Source organism: Betta splendens, chromosome 5 (genome assembly GCF_900634795.4).
Source record: "Betta splendens chromosome 5, fBetSpl5.4, whole genome shotgun sequence".
Taxonomy (NCBI): domain Eukaryota; kingdom Metazoa; phylum Chordata; class Actinopteri; order Anabantiformes; family Osphronemidae; genus Betta; species Betta splendens.
Window position 1 is genome coordinate 17130240 of NC_040885.2, and position 19860 is coordinate 17150099.

At 41.2% G+C, this 19860-nt stretch overlaps 4 protein-coding genes and 1 long non-coding RNA gene across 5 annotated transcripts; 4 read left to right on the forward strand and 1 right to left on the reverse strand.

Moving 5' to 3' along the window:
- The first annotated feature begins 1090 nt into the window (after positions 1-1090).
- LOC114855356 (transcription factor HES-5-like) lies at positions 1091-2508 on the forward strand. Its single transcript, XM_029150496.3, has 2 exons — positions 1091-1327; positions 1446-2508. Exons 1-2 carry the CDS (start codon positions 1205-1207, stop codon positions 1767-1769), a joined length of 447 nt encoding a protein of 148 aa, XP_029006329.1. The 5' UTR covers positions 1091-1204; the 3' UTR covers positions 1770-2508.
- Positions 2509-5755: 3247 nt separating this feature from the next.
- Positions 5756-6717, forward strand: LOC114855362 (uncharacterized). The gene is made up of 3 exons (XR_003785926.2): positions 5756-5822; positions 6133-6226; positions 6564-6717. It is a non-coding gene; the product is annotated as an uncharacterized LOC114855362 (long non-coding RNA).
- Positions 6718-8709: 1992 nt separating this feature from the next.
- Positions 8710-10146, forward strand: LOC114855355 (transcription factor HES-5-like). Its single transcript, XM_029150495.3, has 2 exons — positions 8710-8942; positions 9061-10146. The coding sequence occupies exons 1-2, from the start codon at positions 8820-8822 to the stop codon at positions 9382-9384; spliced, it is 447 nt and encodes a 148-aa protein (XP_029006328.1). The 5' UTR covers positions 8710-8819; the 3' UTR covers positions 9385-10146.
- A 3918-nt stretch (positions 10147-14064) lies between these two features.
- On the reverse strand, positions 14065-15147 carry LOC114855340 (transcription factor HES-5-like). The gene is made up of 2 exons (XM_029150479.3): positions 14988-15147; positions 14065-14874 (listed from the first exon to the last, which is right to left on the reverse strand). The coding sequence occupies exons 1-2, from the start codon at positions 15108-15110 to the stop codon at positions 14452-14454; spliced, it is 546 nt and encodes a 181-aa protein (XP_029006312.1). The 5' UTR covers positions 15111-15147; the 3' UTR covers positions 14065-14451.
- Positions 15148-18093: 2946 nt separating this feature from the next.
- On the forward strand, positions 18094-19521 carry LOC114855342 (transcription factor HES-5-like). The gene is made up of 2 exons (XM_029150482.1): positions 18094-18216; positions 18330-19521. Exons 1-2 carry the CDS (start codon positions 18094-18096, stop codon positions 18750-18752), a joined length of 546 nt encoding a protein of 181 aa, XP_029006315.1. The 3' UTR covers positions 18753-19521.
- The last annotated feature ends 339 nt before the right edge of the window (positions 19522-19860 follow it).

Here is a 19860-nt window from a genome sequence, read left to right on the forward strand (position 1 = left end):
AACAAGCCATTAAAAAGTGTCTTACACAAATGTTCTGGTGTTCTGAAGTTGAAGGAAAACTTCGTGAATGCAAGGAGACTGTGGATAACGTCCCCATGTTACAGACTTACACAGCAGTGCACGCTTTTCATGGGAATTCTCATGAGAGTTCCAGCTCTGATACTTCTGATACCATTAGTCTTTATGAAAACGTTGAATATGACCTCAGTTTTAATACTAATCCAAACATATATGAAGGGGAGTGTAAGATAGTGACATTGTTGTCAAAAAAATTATTCAAAGGAAAATTTCATGTCATGATAAAAAATGACGAAGAGATTACAAAAAATGTTTGCAGCAACCTGAAATGTGGTAACGAAGTACAGGGCAAGTGTGAGGCAGTGGGCAGTCCAGCAATAGCATTGTGTGTGTGCAACAAACCGTATTATGGCAAAAACTGTGAGAAGAAATTAACTAATTACCAAAAAGCAAATAATTAATCATTTATGATTACAACAGTAAAGGACAATGGAAACAGCCAGACTAACTTTGATCCAGTCTGATTTAATAATTTTATGTATTGTCCTTGACTTAACAAATGCTCTAATGAAACAATCCCTCAACACAACAGATTGTCTATTAAACTCATACGTTCTGGGTTTTATTCTTATTCAGATGGAAATTATAATAATAAGATGTCATTAGATAAAAGAGCAGTGAACTGCTGTAAGTAAACAGCCTTTGTTATACTGTTTTACTTTTTAAAGACTTCTGTTTGATATAGTTCAAATCTATATGTCAGTGTGAACAGACTGGACAGAGCTTAATTGGATGTGATTCTGTTCATGGTTTAAAAACCTGTCCTGCTTTTGCTGTTTAAATTAAACTATAATGACCTAAAGAGTGTATGTGTCTTTTTATGTACATAAATTAGTTGAAGTGTCAAAACATCTCTTCTGTAAACACTCAATTTTTTTAATCAATTTTTAACAATCTCTACAGAATCACCACTTTCCCAGCTTCACTCAAAGCGCTAAGAGCCTCTCTCCATCAGCACCCGTCCTCCATCTGTTCCCCTGAGATCTAACCATTGTCCCTTGGGCCACATTTGCCCCGTGTGCCTCATTGTCTCATCAAGCTCTGTGATTGGCTGAGAGTGTGAGAAACTGCAGCCAGACCAGGACCCACACATTCATATGGAGATGTGGGACTATAAATAGGAGGGATGGAGCCAGCAGAGATCAGACTCTCTCTACAGAGACCTCTACAGCTCACACATCCAGACATGGCTCCTACAATCACTGCAGCAATCACCAGTTCTCAGGAGCATCTGACTCTGAGCCACAAGGTAAATTCTAGACTCAGCAGGACTTCAGCATGAATCCTACAAGCTTGTATTTGTTGATGCTGCTCATATAATGCAGAGCAATGTTAATAACGGCTTCATTCTTCTTCCTGCAGCTCAGAAAGCATTGGTGGAGAAGTTACGCAGAGAGCGAATCAACAGCAGCATCGAGCAGCTCAAGTCTCTCCTGGGTCCAGAGTTCCTCAAACAGCAGCCAGACTCCAAGCTGGAGAAAGCCGACATCCTGGAGATGACGGTTTGCTTCCTCACACGACTGCAGCAGCAGAACCAGCAGCAGAGTAAACTGCTGGACCACTTCAGCAACCTGCAGTCGCCCTGTGAGAAGAACCTGAGAGAGGACGACTCCTCTCCTCTGAGCTCCTCAGTCCAGACCAGCGTCAAAGAGAAGAGTCCAGCCAGCAGCGCCCCCTGGAGGCCGTGGTAGACACCTACACAGTGGAGTCACTACCAGACAAACTGGGACCACACTGGTCAAAGATTACTGGAACTGGTTTCTTTGAAATCTTCTGGACTTGTTCTTCTGTATCAACAGAAGGTTGAATTTGATGTGAAATTTCCTGAGGAAACAACAACAATATTTTTCAATTTATGGAAGAGAATTTTCTCATGCATGTTGCATGAAACATGATCTGTTATAAGATCCAGATGTTGATGAAGCTTTTTTCTAAAACGTTTTCTCTACGTCATAATATTCTGTGACACAATTATAAATTCTGATGCATCATTTTGTTGTAGAATATGATGCAGTCATGTTTATAATCATTTGCTACTGATCATGTTGATCAATAACCTTACTTCATATCAGAACTTTATGTCGTTAATGTTTTTGCTGAAAACTGATCTGTTTTAAGATCAATGTGTTTTGTATCTGTACAACAGACTTTAAATGTCAAACTGTGACAAATGACCTGTTCCATCATGAGAATCAAGTGAAGGTTGGTTACCAGTGATGAGAAGGTTTCATGCATTTAGGAGAAGACGTCCACAGACAGTGAGCACTGTGTCCTCACACTGTGAATGGTTTGTCTTTTGTAAAGACCCTTGTTCCTTTACTCTGTCTGAGTAGTTTGTCTTGTAGAAACCTACAAGTGACTGTTGTGATGCATCATCACCTCTTATTGAAGCTGTAAATTTTTTGTTTGTTGTTGAATAAATGAACCTCTCATGAAGATTCTGTCTTGTGCTGAATTCTTAAAGTCATTCATTATATTTAAAAACATTTTCCTTATATTTAGATATAAAGATAAAGTCTGTCATTAGGACAATTAAACAAATGTACATAGTATAAAATCTACTATGAGGTTTAGTCTGTTTATTTAAATAAAATAATCCAAGTCATTTGATTTTTCATTTCATAAACAGCCAATCGAGCCATAAAATCATTTGTGTGTGTGTGTACAGAGCTGTCAGGCGTCTGAACGTAAATCACACTGTTTCTATTGCGGCGCGTAATAAGACACACTTCTATTGTTCCTGCAGTGAAAGGACAGAGTGTGGGAAACCAGAGGAAAGTGTCTCTCAGAGTCCTGAGGGACAATACATTCAGACCTTTGGCCTGAACATACAAAGGTTCAATGAGACTGAGCCTCTGAAACGTGGACGCTTCTTCATTCCAGCTTGGGTTAAATGGAAGGTTTACAGAACTCTTGGTTTATTCTTGTGTTTAGGTGAAATTCTGAACTTTGTCCTGTTGTGTGTTTCTAACATTTAAGATGCTGCTTCTAAATGAAATGACTGAACATCAGCTCAGCTACATTGTAGCTTCTCAAGCTGAGCAGTGAAGTCATGTTGAACCAAAGGTTGTGTCTGATTCCCCATTGGACCAAACACATGAGAGATTAAGGTTAAAGCATTTAAAGTAGTAAACCTTAATCTATGCACATCATAAATGATCCAGTTTTAACCTGTCATGTTTCACTCACTGCTTTTCCAGTTTGCTGGGACACGCGTCTGTTCTCTGCTAATGGACAGAGTGTGGGAAAGCTCTGGAGAGCAGAGCTCAATGTGAATGACACCCACTCCACCAGCAGCCCAGTAATTCTCCAAAGGGAGTGGGCACGCTTCAGGAAGCTGCAGCCCCCAGGAGCACCCCCCCCCCCCAGACACAGAGCTGCTGCTCAGTCAGCTGATGCTCAGCCAGCGGTCACTTTGTAGACGACAATCACAACCTGAAGATGTCACATGATGAGTTATGTTGATGTCTCACTTCATGATTTTAAAGGTTGCAGCCAATGGGAACTGTTCCCTCCAGATGGTGGTGATGTCACACTCTGCAGCATCTGTCACACAAGTTCCTTCATGGTTCATTGGTCACAGCACATGGAGCCAGTGTGGGAACCTGGGATCAGTGTGTTACTCACTGACTGCAGGGCACGTGTCCCACGACGCCTGCATCTTTTGGAGGAGCCTTTCCCTAACTAGTGTCAGCTGTATTTAGGATTTAAGGTCCTAGTTTTAGTTCAGTGGTTGTTGGTCCATTGTGCGTTGTTACCATGTCATCGTGCTTCCTGTATCAAGGTTTGTTTGTCCTGTGTGCGTCAAGGGTGGTGTAGTGTTCTGATCATGTTTCAGTTACGTTCCTGCTCTGCAGTGATCTTTCACTAGTCACCTATGTATCCATGACTGTTTAAGTGTTTCTGCCTTGTCATCCTGCATGTGCAGGGCTCTTAGTTCGTGTTTCCCTTGTGTTCATTTGATCATTTATTAAAACCTGCTAGTATTCTGTCCTGTCTGTGTGGGTCGTGCATTTGGGTCCTCCTCTTAGTCTCGTTTGTCCCTCAGTACGTAACAAACATGCTCCATCTATGAATTAAAAACATTATAGTTTTACCATTATACAGTTTTACCACATGAATGCTACTGATCTACTCCACAAAGAAACACTGCTGTACATATAAGGAGCACAAAATGGTTCATCGCCTTTGTCATTTGCCAGAATGCAAATCTAAGAAGCCAAACTAAACGAGAATTTTATGTTTGCTATGAAAATTTAGGGAAGATTAGTCTTTGTTACTTGTTACATGCGGAGGTAAAATAAACTCAAATCTATTCAAATAAAGAAACGGTCAGTTGTTTTATCACCCAGAACTCTGATCTGAACACGTCACCTGACAAAACTAACCCAATAATGTCTGTCATTCCAGTACAAGTATCTGAACACCATAGTATGTTTTTAGGCCTGTCACCTCCTGTGGTAGATTGATTCAACAGAATTTTGAACTTACAATATTTTGCAGTAATTAATTCTTGTCTTCCTTAAACCGTAAAGCTTGTATAGTCTTTCTTGACCAAACGTTTGGTCACAAATACATTACACTTATTTTTGGAATTCACCATTTATTTTAATAATGCACTGTCAGGAAAGACACGGTGGAGGACCCAAACGCACAGCGCAGACGCGACGTGAGGTATCAGAGGGTTTATTAAAACTCTTGGTCGGACAGGCAGAGGTCGGTACACGAGTTTGCAAGGATGATAGCAGCGGCACAGACAGGGATCAGGCAATCAGTGGTCAATCTCAGGCAAGAGTCAAAAATACCAGGCAGAGTGCAAAACCAGAATCAAGGGAGCAGGCAAGGCAAGGTGAGCAACAAAACTTGAGCTGGTACACAAGAAGGACTTACTGGGTATTAATGCTTGACACGGGTAAGTGAGCAAACAATCTGGCAAAGCAAAGGTGTAAGTGCAGGGGTACAAATAACCAACTAATGATTAATGGGATGCAGGTGGTGATTTCACATGACTGATTGAGGAGAACAGAACTAAACCGGAAGTGATACCAAAATAAAACAGGAAGTGGTGACACATGACTAGGTGAGTAAACAAAAACCAAGGCAGACAGGAAACAATACAGGAAAAACCGAAATAAGACTGGAAACTAAGCACACACACAACCAAAATGCTGAATCCATAACATGCACATGTACAGTAAAGTTATTAGATAACTATTTTTTGTTGGGTATTATCACGTGCAACTTAATTGTAATCTGCTTAACAACAACAGAAACCAATTGAGTGTCATTCAGAGAACCCAACTAGGATGCCACTGAGCAGCATTAGACAGTGGAGAGAAAAATAAATCTGCTTTTAACAGAAGACAGCTCCAGCAAAACCAGGATCACAGTGGGTGGTGATCTGCCTTAACCTCTTGAAAACTGCTAAATTTTCCTTTCTCTGACTTGTCGGTTTCTCTTTGCAGGTGTGTAACAGTTTGCCAGGGTTTACTTCCTCAGACATCCCAGAGAATACAGATGATTTTTACAACCAGACCTAATAGTCTGCAACATTGTTATTATTTATACAAGTAATTGTCCTTAGATCAGAGAACCACTGCATACATGGTTGCCACTGATCAGATGCTGAATGATTAATAACTCAACTGTGTTAATGATTTCTCATTTCAGAGTGAAGAGAGGGAGTAAAGAATGTTGAACTGCCTCCTTGACTGTAGTGGCAGCTCAACTATTTTACCATCAAGGTAATGAAATTCTTAAATGTAACAAAGACATTTTTGTTCTTTTGTCTGAGCCCTCTCATCAGATGTGCTTTATGTCTTGTTATGTATTATGTATTTTATAATAGGACCTGAAGATCTGAATAAACATTTATTTCTATGGCAGGAGTAAGGTCTTTTTTTCATTTACTAAGCTGATAATTTGAATTTTTTAGTACTCACCTGTCTTCACTTTATTTGTTTTACTTATCAGTCACAGGCTCAGTGTTTCTGTAGAAGGTGTGGTTAAACCGACTTTCTATATTAACCCCTGGATCCATTCTGTTGAGCTCAGAGATCAGAAACTTCACCTAAGACTCAACCACCTACCGACAGCTTGTGTACGAGCAGCCTGTTGACCATCACAAGCTGTCCAAGCCTCCATTCAGGTCTGAACCCATATGCTTTAATAACTATTTACTATTTATTACTGATGTTTAGCGTAAAATGTCAATTGGGAGCTAATTATCTTATACACAGCTGTTCTAAATCACGTGTGCATAGATCACTATTTATTAACAGACCTAAACATGACTTTGAGCAATGCCTTAAAAGTTACATTTTCTCATACAACTCTGTGTGGGATTATACGTCTGCATTCTGTATTTTTTCATGTGTAATTTAGTGTAAATCGGAAAAATTGTACAATTGTGCTGAATTTCTAAATGATGTTCTAAAGTAAAAACTGCTTTATTTAAAATGATTATTTTTACTTTTTGTTTTCAGAGTGATGGCATCTCATGCTCAGGTGTTTCTGCTGCTGATGGTGTCTCAGCTCCTCCTCTCAGTAACTGTTGTCAGTGCTCCTTCAAAGGAAGATATTCTAAAACAAATGAAAAGTGCTGTAGAGTTTTTTGTTGCACACCTAAATGAGATCAGACAGGCGTCCATTCCTATTTTAGATCTCATAGAAAAGGATAAAATAGCTGGTTCTATTTTAAATACAGCTTTCTTAATTATCACAGGAGCAACCAAAGATAATTCAGTGTTAGAAAAAGTGATTGATGAGTTTCAAAATCTTAATATTAAACTTGACAAGTATCATGTTAAGCAGAGATGGGACAGTTGGGCCAGTGGTGCTTATTCCAAGCCAGAGATGGATATTGAGGTGGCCTGGTCAGACTTTTATGTTCTATTGAGATCCTTATCGGAGTCAGAGGATCAGGAGGCAAAGAAGAGATACTTAGAAGAATTTCTAACGTCCTACCAGAAGTATGAACCTGCGACCAAGATGTTACACGAGCTGTTGACAGCGAAGGAGCCGACGTTCATAAGCAACCTGGGACTGATGCTTGCAGACTATGTTAACTGTCATAAGACGGACATCGAGCAATTCAGTGCGTTCATTAATTCACTCATCTTCAGAGGCAACCTGTTAAATGAATTCTATTACGATTTGAAGAAAATAAATTCTCAAGCCAGGATTGAAAGGTTAACTGACATTGAATATGACACTGCAGCAGCTTTGTTCCAAGTGCAGAAACACTGCATTTCTCAAATTAGCGAATATGTTGAAAGCGATGTGACCGATCTCATTGACAAAAACAAGGATCGCAAGACTCTAGCCAAAGAAATCAGGGAGCATTTGGAGATTTTTTTTGAGAAGAAATATGAGTGGATAGTAGTTGCGTTTAAAACCAAGCGGTCTACAATGTCTTTTTTTGGAAAATATCGGAACAAACACACCCTGTATGGGTTTTCCATGTCCTCAAAGGAAGGAATCAGTGTTGGTGTAGCCAGACAAACTCCAGGAAAGTACAACCTGGCAGAAAAGGTCAAACAAGCCATTAAAAAGTGTCTTACACAAATGTTCTGGTGTTCTGAAGTTGAAGGAAAACTTCGTGAATGCAAGGAGACTGTGGATAACGTCCCCATGTTACAGACTTACACAGCAGTGCACGCTTTTCATGGGAATTCTCATGAGAGTTCCAGCTCTGATACTTCTGATACCATTAGTCTTTATGAAAACGTTGAATATGACCTCAGTTTTAATACTAATCCAAACATATATGAAGGGGAGTGTAAGATAGTGACATTGTTGTCAAAAAAATTATTCAAAGGAAAATTTCATGTCATGATAAAAAATGACGAAGAGATTACAAAAAATGTTTGCAGCAACCTGAAATGTGGTAACGAAGTACAGGGCAAGTGTGAGGCAGTGGGCAGTCCAGCAATAGCATTGTGTGTGTGCAACAAACCGTATTATGGCAAAAACTGTGAGAAGAAATTAACTAATTACCAAAAAGCAAATAATTAATCATTTATGATTACAACAGTAAAGGACAATGGAAACAGCCAGACTAACTTTGATCCAGTCTGATTTAATAATTTTATGTATTGTCCTTGACTTAACAAATGCTCTAATGAAACAATCCCTCAACACAACAGATTGTCTATTAAACTCATACGTTCTGGGTTTTATTCTTATTCAGATGGAAATTATAATAATAAGATGTCATTAGATAAAAGAGCAGTGAACTGCTGTAAGTAAACAGCCTTTGTTATACTGTTTTACTTTTTAAAGACTTCTGTTTGATATAGTTCAAATCTATATGTCAGTGTGAACAGACTGGACAGAGCTTAATTGGATGTGATTCTGTTCATGGTTTAAAAACCTGTCCTGCTTTTGCTGTTTAAATTAAACTATAATGACCTAAAGAGTGTATGTGTCTTTTTATGTACATAAATTAGTTGAAGTGTCAAAACATCTCTTCTGTAAACACTCAATTTTTTTAATCAATTTTTAACAATCTCTACAGAATCACCACTTTCCCAGCTTCACTCAAAGCGCTAAGAGCCTCTCTCCATCAGCACCCGTCCTCCATCTGTTCCCCTGAGATCTAACCATTGTCCCTTGGGCCACATTTGCCCCGTGTGCCTCATTGTCTCATCAAGCTCTGTGATTGGCTGAGAGTGTGAGAAACTGCAGCCAGACCAGGACCCACACATTCATATGGAGATGTGGGACTATAAATAGGAGGGATGGAGCCAGCAGAGATCAGACTCTCTCTACAGAGACCTCTACAGCTCACACATCCAGACATGGCTCCTACAATCACTGCAGCAATCACCAGTTCTCAGGAGCATCTGACTCTGAGCCACAAGGTAAATTCTAGACTCAGCAGGACTTCAGCATGAATCCTACAAGCTTGTATTTGTTGATGCTGCTCATATAATGCAGAGCAATGTTAATAACGGCTTCATTCTTCTTCCTGCAGCTCAGAAAGCATTGGTGGAGAAGTTACGCAGAGAGCGAATCAACAGCAGCATCGAGCAGCTCAAGTCTCTCCTGGGTCCAGAGTTCCTCAAACAGCAGCCAGACTCCAAGCTGGAGAAAGCCGACATCCTGGAGATGACGGTTTGCTTCCTCACACGACTGCAGCAGCAGAACCAGCAGCAGAGTAAACTGCTGGACCACTTCAGCAACCTGCAGTCGCCCTGTGAGAAGAACCTGAGAGAGGACGACTCCTCTCCTCTGAGCTCCTCAGTCCAGACCAGCGTCAAAGAGAAGAGTCCAGCCAGCAGCGCCCCCTGGAGGCCGTGGTAGACACCTACACAGTGGAGTCACTACCAGACAAACTGGGACCACACTGGTCAAAGATTACTGGAACTGGTTTCTTTGAAATCTTCTGGACTTGTTCTTCTGTATCAACAGAAGGTTGAATTTGATGTGAAATTTCCTGAGGAAACAACAACAATATTTTTCAATTTATGGAAGAGAATTTTCTCATGCATGTTGCATGAAACATGATCTGTTATAAGATCCAGATGTTGATGAAGCTTTTTTCTAAAACGTTTTCTCTACGTCATAATATTCTGTGACACAATTATAAATTCTGATGCATCATTTTGTTGTAGAATATGATGCAGTCATGTTTATAATCATTTGCTACTGATCATGTTGATCAATAACCTTACTTCATATCAGAACTTTATGTCGTTAATGTTTTTGCTGAAAACTGATCTGTTTTAAGATCAATGTGTTTTGTATCTGTACAACAGACTTTAAATGTCAAACTGTGACAAATGACCTGTTCCATCATGAGAATCAAGTGAAGGTTGGTTACCAGTGATGAGAAGGTTTCATGCATTTAGGAGAAGACGTCCACAGACAGTGAGCACTGTGTCCTCACACTGTGAATGGTTTGTCTTTTGTAAAGACCCTTGTTCCTTTACTCTGTCTGAGTAGTTTGTCTTGTAGAAACCTACAAGTGACTGTTGTGATGCATCATCACCTCTTATTGAAGCTCATGGTTTTATGTGCTGAATAAACAAACATTGCACCTGAAATTGAGTCATCATCAGACTTTGTTTTTGTACATCTATGTTCTTAGACACATTTAATTCAGACCAGCTGCATCAATCAGGAGTTTTATATTCAAACAGGGGGATCCGTCATGGGTCAGACAGTGTAACAGACAGATTAATTCATGAGCCAAGTTCTGAACACTTCATACTTCCTGTGCAGCTCATAGAGCATTGGCCTGTGGAGCAGGAGGTCCTGGGTTCAAATCCACCAGGGCTCCAGGTGTGTCCTTGAGCCAATGCATGGCAGCCCACTGCCCCTCAGGGGACGGGTTAAATGCAGAAGACCACCTTTGATGTTACATTGTAAACAGATGTGATAATGACCAATAAAGGCTTTCTTCATAAAAATATACAAAATAATCATCATCATCTAGACATAACCTGTCTAGTGTTGTAGTTTTCATCACATTGTGTCATCAGGGCACACAATGCGTGAAGAGAATGGTGGACGGTGGAGCGAAGGTCCTTTAGGCCTGATTCCATTTACTAATTCAAGGTATAAGTCCAACATTTGAATCCTGTTTTTCACGTTTTCATATCTGAAATTATTTATATTGACACAGTGTTGATTGAATAATTTTATTAATAATTTATTATCATAAACTTGTCTTTGTCAGGTTACAATACAATGATTCAATGACTCTCACAGACATAAACATAAATGTGCAATATCCACTGTTGAATGTGACTTACGAGCTGCAGCTTATTTGTTCATTTGTTCATTTTTGTGTGAATGACTATAATTAAAATTGTGGCTAATTTGTTTTTTTGCCACAAGAGGGAACAAAGACGAGTCGACCGCATTTAATTCCTTGGTTGTTCTGTGAAAACTTGGCCATTAAAGCTCATTCTGATTGTGTTATGTTCTTTTTTATAGTTTCTACAGTGAACTTTGTCAGCGCTCAGTGGTACAGTATTTCTAGCACCATGTTCCCTTGTGGTTTCCTCCCGCATGCTTTAAAAAGTGACATGAACACACACACAGTGATGTAGTGGACAAATGTTACACACTCACAGTGCGTGAACGCGCTGTGTGTAACGTCAAATGTTTTACTGTTTCGTCCCGTCTTCTTGCTGATCGGCACGTGTGAACCACCAGGAACCAGGCTCGGGTGCTTTGAACTCTCCTCCATCTGTCTGGTGCGTGAGGGGGGGCTCAGGTTTCCCAGCGCCTCCTCCGAGCCCCCGCCGCTGGCTGCACAAGCCCGAGCGTGCCCCGGTCACACGCCCTCCTCTCTCCCCGGCGCTGGGAGCCGCAGCGACACACGGCTTCCCACACTTGTGTATGCAGCCTGCTCATCCGCACACACAATGGAAGTGTGTCTGCTCCCACAAAGCCTGGAGCCTGTTCTCAGGCCGCGAGGACAGAAGGCCGCGCACAGATCAGCCATCTGCTTGGGCTCTGGCTCACTGTTCAAAGGGAAAAATTGACTTTAGAATATTTGGATATTTTTTAAATATATATTTTTTGTGTCATAATGTGCAAACACCTATTTTTCATTTGTGAATGTAGTTTGGACTTTGCACATGAAAAATTTAAAGGCCATGAATCCGAATCACTCTTTTCACCATAAGTTTTAACTTGATGTAGTTAATGCATTTATTATTTCATCCATTTAGCTTGAATTTTCTAAATATGAAACAATATGAAACATTTGGTGTCTGAGCATCCCAGTGGGAAAATCTCCCTTTTCCCGTGTCTTCTTGGGAAGAAGCATTTTCCCACTGACCCCAGTGATGTGTGGCACACAGATAAAGCGTCCCACCTGTTCTGGGTGACAGCCATTTAATTCACTCTATTGTGCCGCGCTTGGCGGCCCCTGATTGGCTGGACGGCAGCGAGAGCGCTGGATGAGGAGCATAAATGCGACGCAGAGGCGCTCGAGTCAGCAGAGACCTCAACCTTCAAGAGACGCCTGAACTCACCGCCAGGAGACACGCAGCTGGACATGGCCCTGTACGCAGACCTCGCCCTCCAGGACACCGTGAAGGAGCAGCTCTTCAGGTAGAGCCCAGCGGCCTTTGCTGCTGCGACCATGATGGTCTCACGGAAAAAAAAGCCTCATTTCATTGAGCTCCGTCAGGTGAACGCATTAATAATCATGCTGTGCTTTTCTTTCAGCTGTAAACTCCACACGCTGGAGCGTAAATGCTGCACTGGGGTGGAGAAGCTGAAGGCTCTGATCGCAGAGCACCTGCAGACGGGCATCCCCCTGTGGGACATGCTGGAGAAGACCAAGTCCCTGCTCACCTTGAGAAAAGTCCTGCTCACACACAGCGGCTACTCCAAATACTCCAGGGACCTCCTGCGCCTGTTTCCTGACGCCGAGGACGACGTGGCTCCGCTGTGCTGCTGATAAGGACTTTAAAAGGTCACTGGATCTACGAGGGAGCAGTTGCAGGACCCTGATCTGTGACCTGAAAGCAGATTTTAAAGATGCATTGTTTGCATTGTGCTGAGGAGATTTAAACACACTGTTTTTGCCTTATTCAGGCTGTTTTACAGAAAGGCCTTAAACCAGGAACCTTCTATGTCACATGATGTGGATTCAGTTCCTGAAGACTGTTTGAAAACAGTTAAAACATGTTGTGCTGCTATTAATGGGATTCATGCTTCTGGTGGTTGTATTTTAACTTTGAACGACGCCACTGAAGATGAGTGCCGTTTGTTAACTATGCAGAAATACTGTAAGTTGTTCATGTTTAAATGTGTAGGAATTCTAATTTTGTTTTTGCGTCTCATGCCTTAAAACCTATTCTCCCTGATGAAAGTATTGCAGTGTCTAATATTAATATGTGATTACAGTCTGCATGCTGCCTTGTTTCAAGGTGAAATATTCTTAAACGCCAACCTTTCTTCTGAAAAGGACCTTGTTATAGCTTTTTGTATGCCATGTATGCATATTTAGTTTATATGTCATTTTATTTTTATTCATCCAAAGTGGATTTGAATTTGTTTTGTGATTTTTGCAGAATTCAAGAAAATAAATTTGTAAAAGTGAAACGTTTTCTCATGTGATTTCTCGCCCTGCGATGGGCTGGCGACCTGTGCAGGATGAACCCTGCCTCTCGCCCATTGCCAGCTGGGTTAGGCTCCAGCACCCCGCGACCCCGCATATGGGATGCAGCCGATTGGAAAATGGATGGATGGATGGATTTCTTAAGAGTTCTGGGAATTCAAATTTAACATATAACAACAACTACAAAAGAGTTTCATATTGAACTCAGAACACAATCGTATTAAATGAGCTACGACAAAATGTAGAGAAATTTAAATCACAGTTTGAATTCATTTGCTGAAGTCTGATCCATGACACAAACCCTGTTAACGACACATCATTGAACTCACATGCCTGAAAGCTAAACAGGCTTCATGAGAGACTGATATGCTAAAGATGTAAAACCTTAAAAGATGTTGATCAACTCATCACTACATCCTCAAATCCTCAAATGATGCAAACATGTGGTGTAACAGTTCTAGAGGCTCATAAAGATGGAAGATGAGACATTTTATGATAATTTTATAGATTATATAACTATAATATTAAGAAACTCCAATGAAAATATTGATGATGTGAGTTAGAATTCTCTTCCAACCGTCAGGCTCATTGGCCATAATACAGTATGTCTGTGATACAATGTCTTTAAAAAACGAATCAGTCCTTACATGCTTAGACCCAATAATGGAGGAGGACAGGACCCAGTTTTGCATATTGTCCATATGATCCTCTATCATTACGCAGTAAACATAGAACAAACTGTAAAAGCCACCCAGATAATCACTAACACCTTAATAAGGATGAGACGAGCAAATCGTGTTTGTTTTTTATGATTGTTTTTATTCGCATCACTTGGCTTGAAGGGATACATTCATTTTGAGTCTTGTTCCAAACGTGTCCTTCACTGAAGGCATCTCGTGCTGCGACTCACAGAGTCAGAAAGCAGCACGTTTCATTTTTCATCTGCTAAAAAGGCAAACATTTCAAATAATCAGCAACCATTGCTGAAGACAATCAATTAATAAAACACGTGAAAATCACATATAAATGACAAACGCGTTCAACATGAGTAAATGTTTTTCCTAAATGGAAAAATAAACAGTCATGTGTCATTGTCCGTGTTACAAACACTCAGTTCCCACTGGGAATAATAATGCTCACGTCACAGAGTAAGCCTTAAGGAAATCACCATGAAATACAAAGTAGAACCACCTGCAAATGTCACAGGAGCACAAACGCTGACCTTTACAAAAGGCAATAAAAATAACTACTGCAATAACAAATGCAGAGTTCTTGGCAGCCTGTGTCTACCACGGCCTCCAGATGCTGCTGCTGACTGGGCTCTTGTCTTTGCTGCTGTTGCTCTGAACTGTGGAGCTGAGAGGAGAGAAATCCTCCCCTCTCTGTTTCTTCCCAGAGGAAAACTGCAGGTTGTTGAAGTGGTTCAGCAGTTTACTCTGCGGCTGTGCCTTCACCCCCTCCTTGGACAGGAAGTATGTGACCTCCTGGACACACCTGGAGTATCCCTGAGTGACAGCTGCTGAGGCCACAGCTCCATGCTGCTGCTGCAGTCGTGTGAGGAAGCAAACCGTCATCTCCAGGATGTCGGCTTTCTCCAGCTTGGAGTCTGGCTGCTGTTTGAGGAACTCTGGACCCAGGAGAGACTTGAGCTGCTCGATGCTGCTGTTGATTCGCTCTCTGCGTAACTTCTCCACCAGAGGCTTTCTGAGCTGCAGGAAGAAGAATGAAGCCGTTATTGACATTGCTCTGCATTATATGAGCAGCATCAACAAATACAAGCTTGTAGGATTCATGCTGAAGTCCTGCTGAGTCTAGAATTTACCTTGTGGCTCAGAGTCAGATGCTCCTGAGAACTGGTGATTGCTGCAGTGATTGTAGGAGCCATGTCTGGATGTGTGAGCTGTAGAGGTCTCTGTAGAGAGAGTCTGATCTCTGCTGGCTCCATCCCTCCTATTTATAGTCCCACATCTCCATATGAATGTGTGGGTCCTGGTCTGGCTGCAGTTTCTCACACTCTCAGCCAATCACAGAGCTCAGATAGACAATAAAGGATGCAGGACGCTGAATGCTGTTATTGCCTGGGGGATAATGGTTTGATCTCTGGGGAACAGGTGGAGGATGGGGAGGGGGTGATGGACAGACTCTGAGAGGCTCTGCGTGAATCTGGGAAAGTGGTGACCCTGAGAGATCAGATAGATCAGATCTGCTGCCTGATGCTGGGATCAGTGACTTTGACCGAGCACACGCCGATCACCTCATCCACGTACAACAACAACAGCTATATATATACATATATAAATTCCCCAGTCGCCCCTCCCTTAGAGTGGAGGTATACCTACACGCTTGGGTCCTCTGTTCTGTTCTGGTAGTTGTTCTTAGGACTGCACTCTTCTGAACAAATATCTTAGATGTTGTTCTAGCGTTCCCATCACCACGGGTCCCACACCTTCCACATCTTTTCTATGCCTTCTTCTCAAAAGAATATATATGAATGTGATCATTTTTCTTCTCATTATGCTCCTTTCGTGTCATTCACCTGTGTCACAGTGGTGACATTTGGCAATTGCTTGTATATATATATATATATATATATATATATATATATATATATATATATATATATATATATATATATATATATATATATATATATATATATATACACACAAATTTTGGTAAAGTACAAAAAAAATAACAGTAAAGTCCTAGAAATAAAATCCTAATATTGTTACAAAAGTATATATTCAGGGATTCTGGTTTCATTCCCTTCAAAATAAAGCTCCTGGAATTCACATGAACAATATGAATCCTAAGCAGTGGGAAAAGAGGGTTTTGAATGCTCATTAATCCTTAGCATGTCTGCATTCCTTGCAGACACTTTACAAAAGCCTGGTAATGACGAGTCTTGATGACAGGAATTTCCATTCAGAGGCAGTAGGACAAACCTCGTAAACTGACTCCATAATTAATGTGATGTGCAACCAGACACACTTCTTTTGTTCTTAGAAGCAGTGAATGGACAGAGTGTGGGAAACCAGAGAAATCTCACTCACAGAGCCCCGAAGGGACAATGAAGAGAGGACAGACAAAGACGTCTGCGAGGGGGAGGAATCCCTCACTGCTGAATGTCAAATGTTTAAATTTTTATTCACCCAGACCCAGAGTCTATTTATTTACATTACAAATGTTTATGTTTTTACATGTTCAAAAGTTCAAAAGAAACCGTTTGGATATTAAACAGGTGCAGTTTGGGCAAAAAAAGATAAAAATTACGTGTGACTAGAATAAAATCACACATCAAATCTAACAGCAGTTCATGTATATGGTTATTTATATTTATCAGCGTTTTGGATTTTAGAACTTTTTTTGGCCCAACAACAACTTTGATCTTATTATATTGAATTTAACCTATACAGAATTTTATGTATTTGCAGTTATAGGCAATATACAAAAAATTCCAAAATTAGCAAGCGCTCTACTTTTACAACTGTAATATAAATAAATAAGAATATGGTAAAATAAAACTGTTCGCGCTAAATAGAATTCTCAGAAATGTGAAAAGTCTAATACTGCATTGATTTTACAATATAGCAAAGTGTCACAGTGCATCATGCGGCGCTGCATTTAATTATATGTTCTGCTCTCATGAACATTATTAAGTGGATATTAGTTTTCATTCCCAGTCAAAATATTAGTGTTTATCTCCTCAGGTCTTTTCTCCTAATTGAGCAGAGTGTCTAAACAAACCCGTCCCTCGGGGCAGAGCGGGAGCCGCTTGTGTGGCGATGAATTAGCCTTTAACAAGGCACATGCCTATTGTTGAGTGGAGCCCAGGCACAGACCCGTGGCCGAGTGTGGGAACGCAGCGAGGGCACGGTCACAGTTCAGTGTGATTAACCAGCACCCGCCGCCTCCCGGGGGGAGGTTTCCGCCCGTCTTAGGCTTTTTTTCCACATCAGCCCCTCTTTTTGTCTCTCATTGGCGCCAACTTCAGCTTGTGTCATTTGAAGTTTCTCTGTGCGCAGCGATTCACCATCCCATGTCCTTTTAAAATGATAGTGCTTCATAGTATCTGCGTTTCAGATATTTATAGTAAAAAATTTAATCTTCAGATATTATAAAATGATGATGATAGAATAATGCTTGTGTCGTGTGGTTAAAGACAATGTCCAGGTGAAATGAGTGTGACATAACTCATTTAATTCTGCAGTGTTCCGCTGAAACTCTGGGTCTTTTCAGTTTTGCATGTAAGTTATAAAAAGCGCAGCCACTGTCGTTCTGTCCCTCCAGAGGGTTAGAGCCGTCAGGTTGTGCCCTTTCACCAGCACAGGACCTGAGCTGAGCTGTCAGTGATGCATTCCAGCTCCCTTTGTGCTGCATTGATCAGAGCTCCCACTATTCAGTGTGGGAACCCCCAACCAGCTCTTTACTCACTGGCTGCCACTGGTTTGAGGGCAGATGTGTTTCATCTGGATGTCCTTTACATATGCCCTTACATCCATACATTATAATTGATTTATTAATATTGTACGGTCACTGGAACTGTATAAATTAATATTAATAATTTGGCAGCACACATGCTTGAAAAGTGTTTTTCTGATCTTGTCATTCTCCCACGTGTGTGATAAGTGTGTGCTCAGTCAAAGTCATTGATCTCAGCATCAGGCAATAGATTTGCTCTCTCTACAGGGTCACCACTTTCTCACATTCACATAGAGCTCCGAGTTCCCCCTCCCGCCCTCCATTCCTCCACCTGTTCCTCTGCGAGCCAGCTATTGTCCCCTGGGCAATATAATACTACCAGCATGATGCTGCCCCACATGCCTTATTGTGTTACAGTGTTTTCTGATTGGCTGAGAGTGTGAGAAACTGCAGCCAGACCAGGACCCACACATTCATATGGAGATGTGGGACTATAAATTGGAGGGATGGAGCCAGCAGAGATCAGACTCTCTCTACAGAGACCTCTACAGCTCACACATCCAGACATGGCTCCTACAATCACTGCAGCAATCACCAGTTCTCAGGAGCATCTGACTCTGAGCCACAAGGTAAATTCTAGACTCAGCAGGACTTCAGCATGAATCCTACAAGCTTGTATTTGTTGATGCTGCTCATATAATGCAGAGCAATGTCATTAACGGCTTCATTCTTCCTTCTGCAGCTCAGAAAGCCTCTGGTGGAGAAGTTACGCAGAGAGCGAATCAACAGCAGCATCGAGCAGCTCAAGTCTCTCCTGGGTCCAGAGTTCCTCAAACAGCAGCCAGACTCCAAGCTGGAGAAAGCCGACATCCTGGAGATGACGGTTTGCTTCCTCACACGACTGCAGCAGCAGCATGGAGCTGTGGCCTCAGCAGCTGTCACTCAGGGATACTCCAGGTGTGTCCAGGAGGTCACATACTTCCTGTCCAAGGAGGGGGTGAAGGCACAAACTCTGAGGAGCCTGCAGAACCCCATCAACAAGCTGGAGTCTTCCTGTGATAGCGTCCTAAGAGACACTGACTCTGAGTGTCTGAGCTCTTCAGTCCAGACCAGCATCAGCAAAGAGAAGAGTGCGGTCAACAGCGCCCCCTGGAGGCCGTGGTAGACACCTACACACTGGAGTCAAACTGAGGCGACCACATTGGTCAAAGATCACAGGAATTTCTTCAGTGAAATTTAAAAGGTTGTTCATCTGGTTAAACAGAATAATTTCATTTCTTGATTTTAAGAAAAAGAACATTTCCTATGGAAATATTATTTTTTTTCTAATTAAGAAAGAAACTTTATATAATGGTGCCAAAGATAAATCACAGAAACCTGTGTGTTATTTTTTGGTGATATGTATAAGTTGAAGTTATTGACTTCTTGTTTGTTAATGATCATGTTTGATCAGAACCATCTTTGTTCACTGAGTGAACAGTTTCTGTTAATGTGGACACTTTCAGTTTTCTGGAACGCAAACAATCGATCTGTTATTAGATCCATGTGTATTTTATCCTCTTCTACTCTGAAGGTTTCACCTTTCACATGATTCTGTCAAAGACAGTAACAACACTGAAATTTCTTGTGAAATTATATTGATTACTGTGCTTGTATCACATTATGATTATTGTCCTGTGATCTGTTTCAAGATTAGTATTTTGTTTCCTTTGATTTAAAGGACGTAATTATGTCTTAATTATGTGAGACTGTGATGATTAATGTACTGCTGCTGTCTTTTGTAAAGACTAGAGTTCCTCTCCTCACGTTGAGAACATGGTGCCTTGGACATGTTACCAAGTTGTGGTTGTGATGTATCATCACATTTATCTGCTTCCTGTTGAGAAGTTCATACTTAATTATTAAGTTGTACTAATAAACAGACGTATAATTGACTTCCATTTGAACTGTGTGTTAATTAGTAATAACTAACTATATCTATAACTATATCCAATCAGTGTATAATTGTCACGGGACGGCAGATAAAGGACCCACATGCACAGCACCGAGGCAGGATAATGTTCAAACACAGGTTTATTGCTATAAGCAGAGTCAGACGGTCCAGGTCATACACAAAAATCTCGGGCTTAAAACACAGACGGAGAGCAAGCGATCTCAGGTCCAGTAGACAGGCAGGGTTCGACACACAAGAGATCGCGGCGACGGCACAAACAAGGGCTAGGCAAAACTCACGGTCAACCAGGGTTCAGTCAGGATCAACACACGAGGGATCA

What these genes read in the sequence shown, in the direction of transcription:
- LOC114855356 (XM_029150496.3), top strand. Translation starts at nt 1,205, where the DNA reads ATGGAGCCAGCAGAGATCAGACTCTCTCTACAGAGACCTCTACAGCTC. An exon ending in ATCTGACTCTGAGCCACAAG is followed by an intron (nt 1,328 to 1,445) that starts GTAAATTCTAGA and finishes CCTGCAGCTCAG; the next exon opens with AAAGCATTGGTGGAGAAGTT.
- LOC114855355 (XM_029150495.3), top strand. Translation starts at nt 8,820, where the DNA reads ATGGAGCCAGCAGAGATCAGACTCTCTCTACAGAGACCTCTACAGCTC. An exon ending in ATCTGACTCTGAGCCACAAG is followed by an intron (nt 8,943 to 9,060) that starts GTAAATTCTAGA and finishes CCTGCAGCTCAG; the next exon opens with AAAGCATTGGTGGAGAAGTT.
- LOC114855340 (XM_029150479.3), bottom strand. Translation starts at nt 15,110, where the DNA reads ATGGAGCCAGCAGAGATCAGACTCTCTCTACAGAGACCTCTACAGCTC. An exon ending in ATCTGACTCTGAGCCACAAG is followed by an intron (nt 14,875 to 14,987) that starts GTAAATTCTAGA and finishes TTCTTCCTGCAG; the next exon opens with CTCAGAAAGCCTCTGGTGGA.
- LOC114855342 (XM_029150482.1), top strand. Translation starts at nt 18,094, where the DNA reads ATGGAGCCAGCAGAGATCAGACTCTCTCTACAGAGACCTCTACAGCTC. An exon ending in ATCTGACTCTGAGCCACAAG is followed by an intron (nt 18,217 to 18,329) that starts GTAAATTCTAGA and finishes TTCCTTCTGCAG; the next exon opens with CTCAGAAAGCCTCTGGTGGA.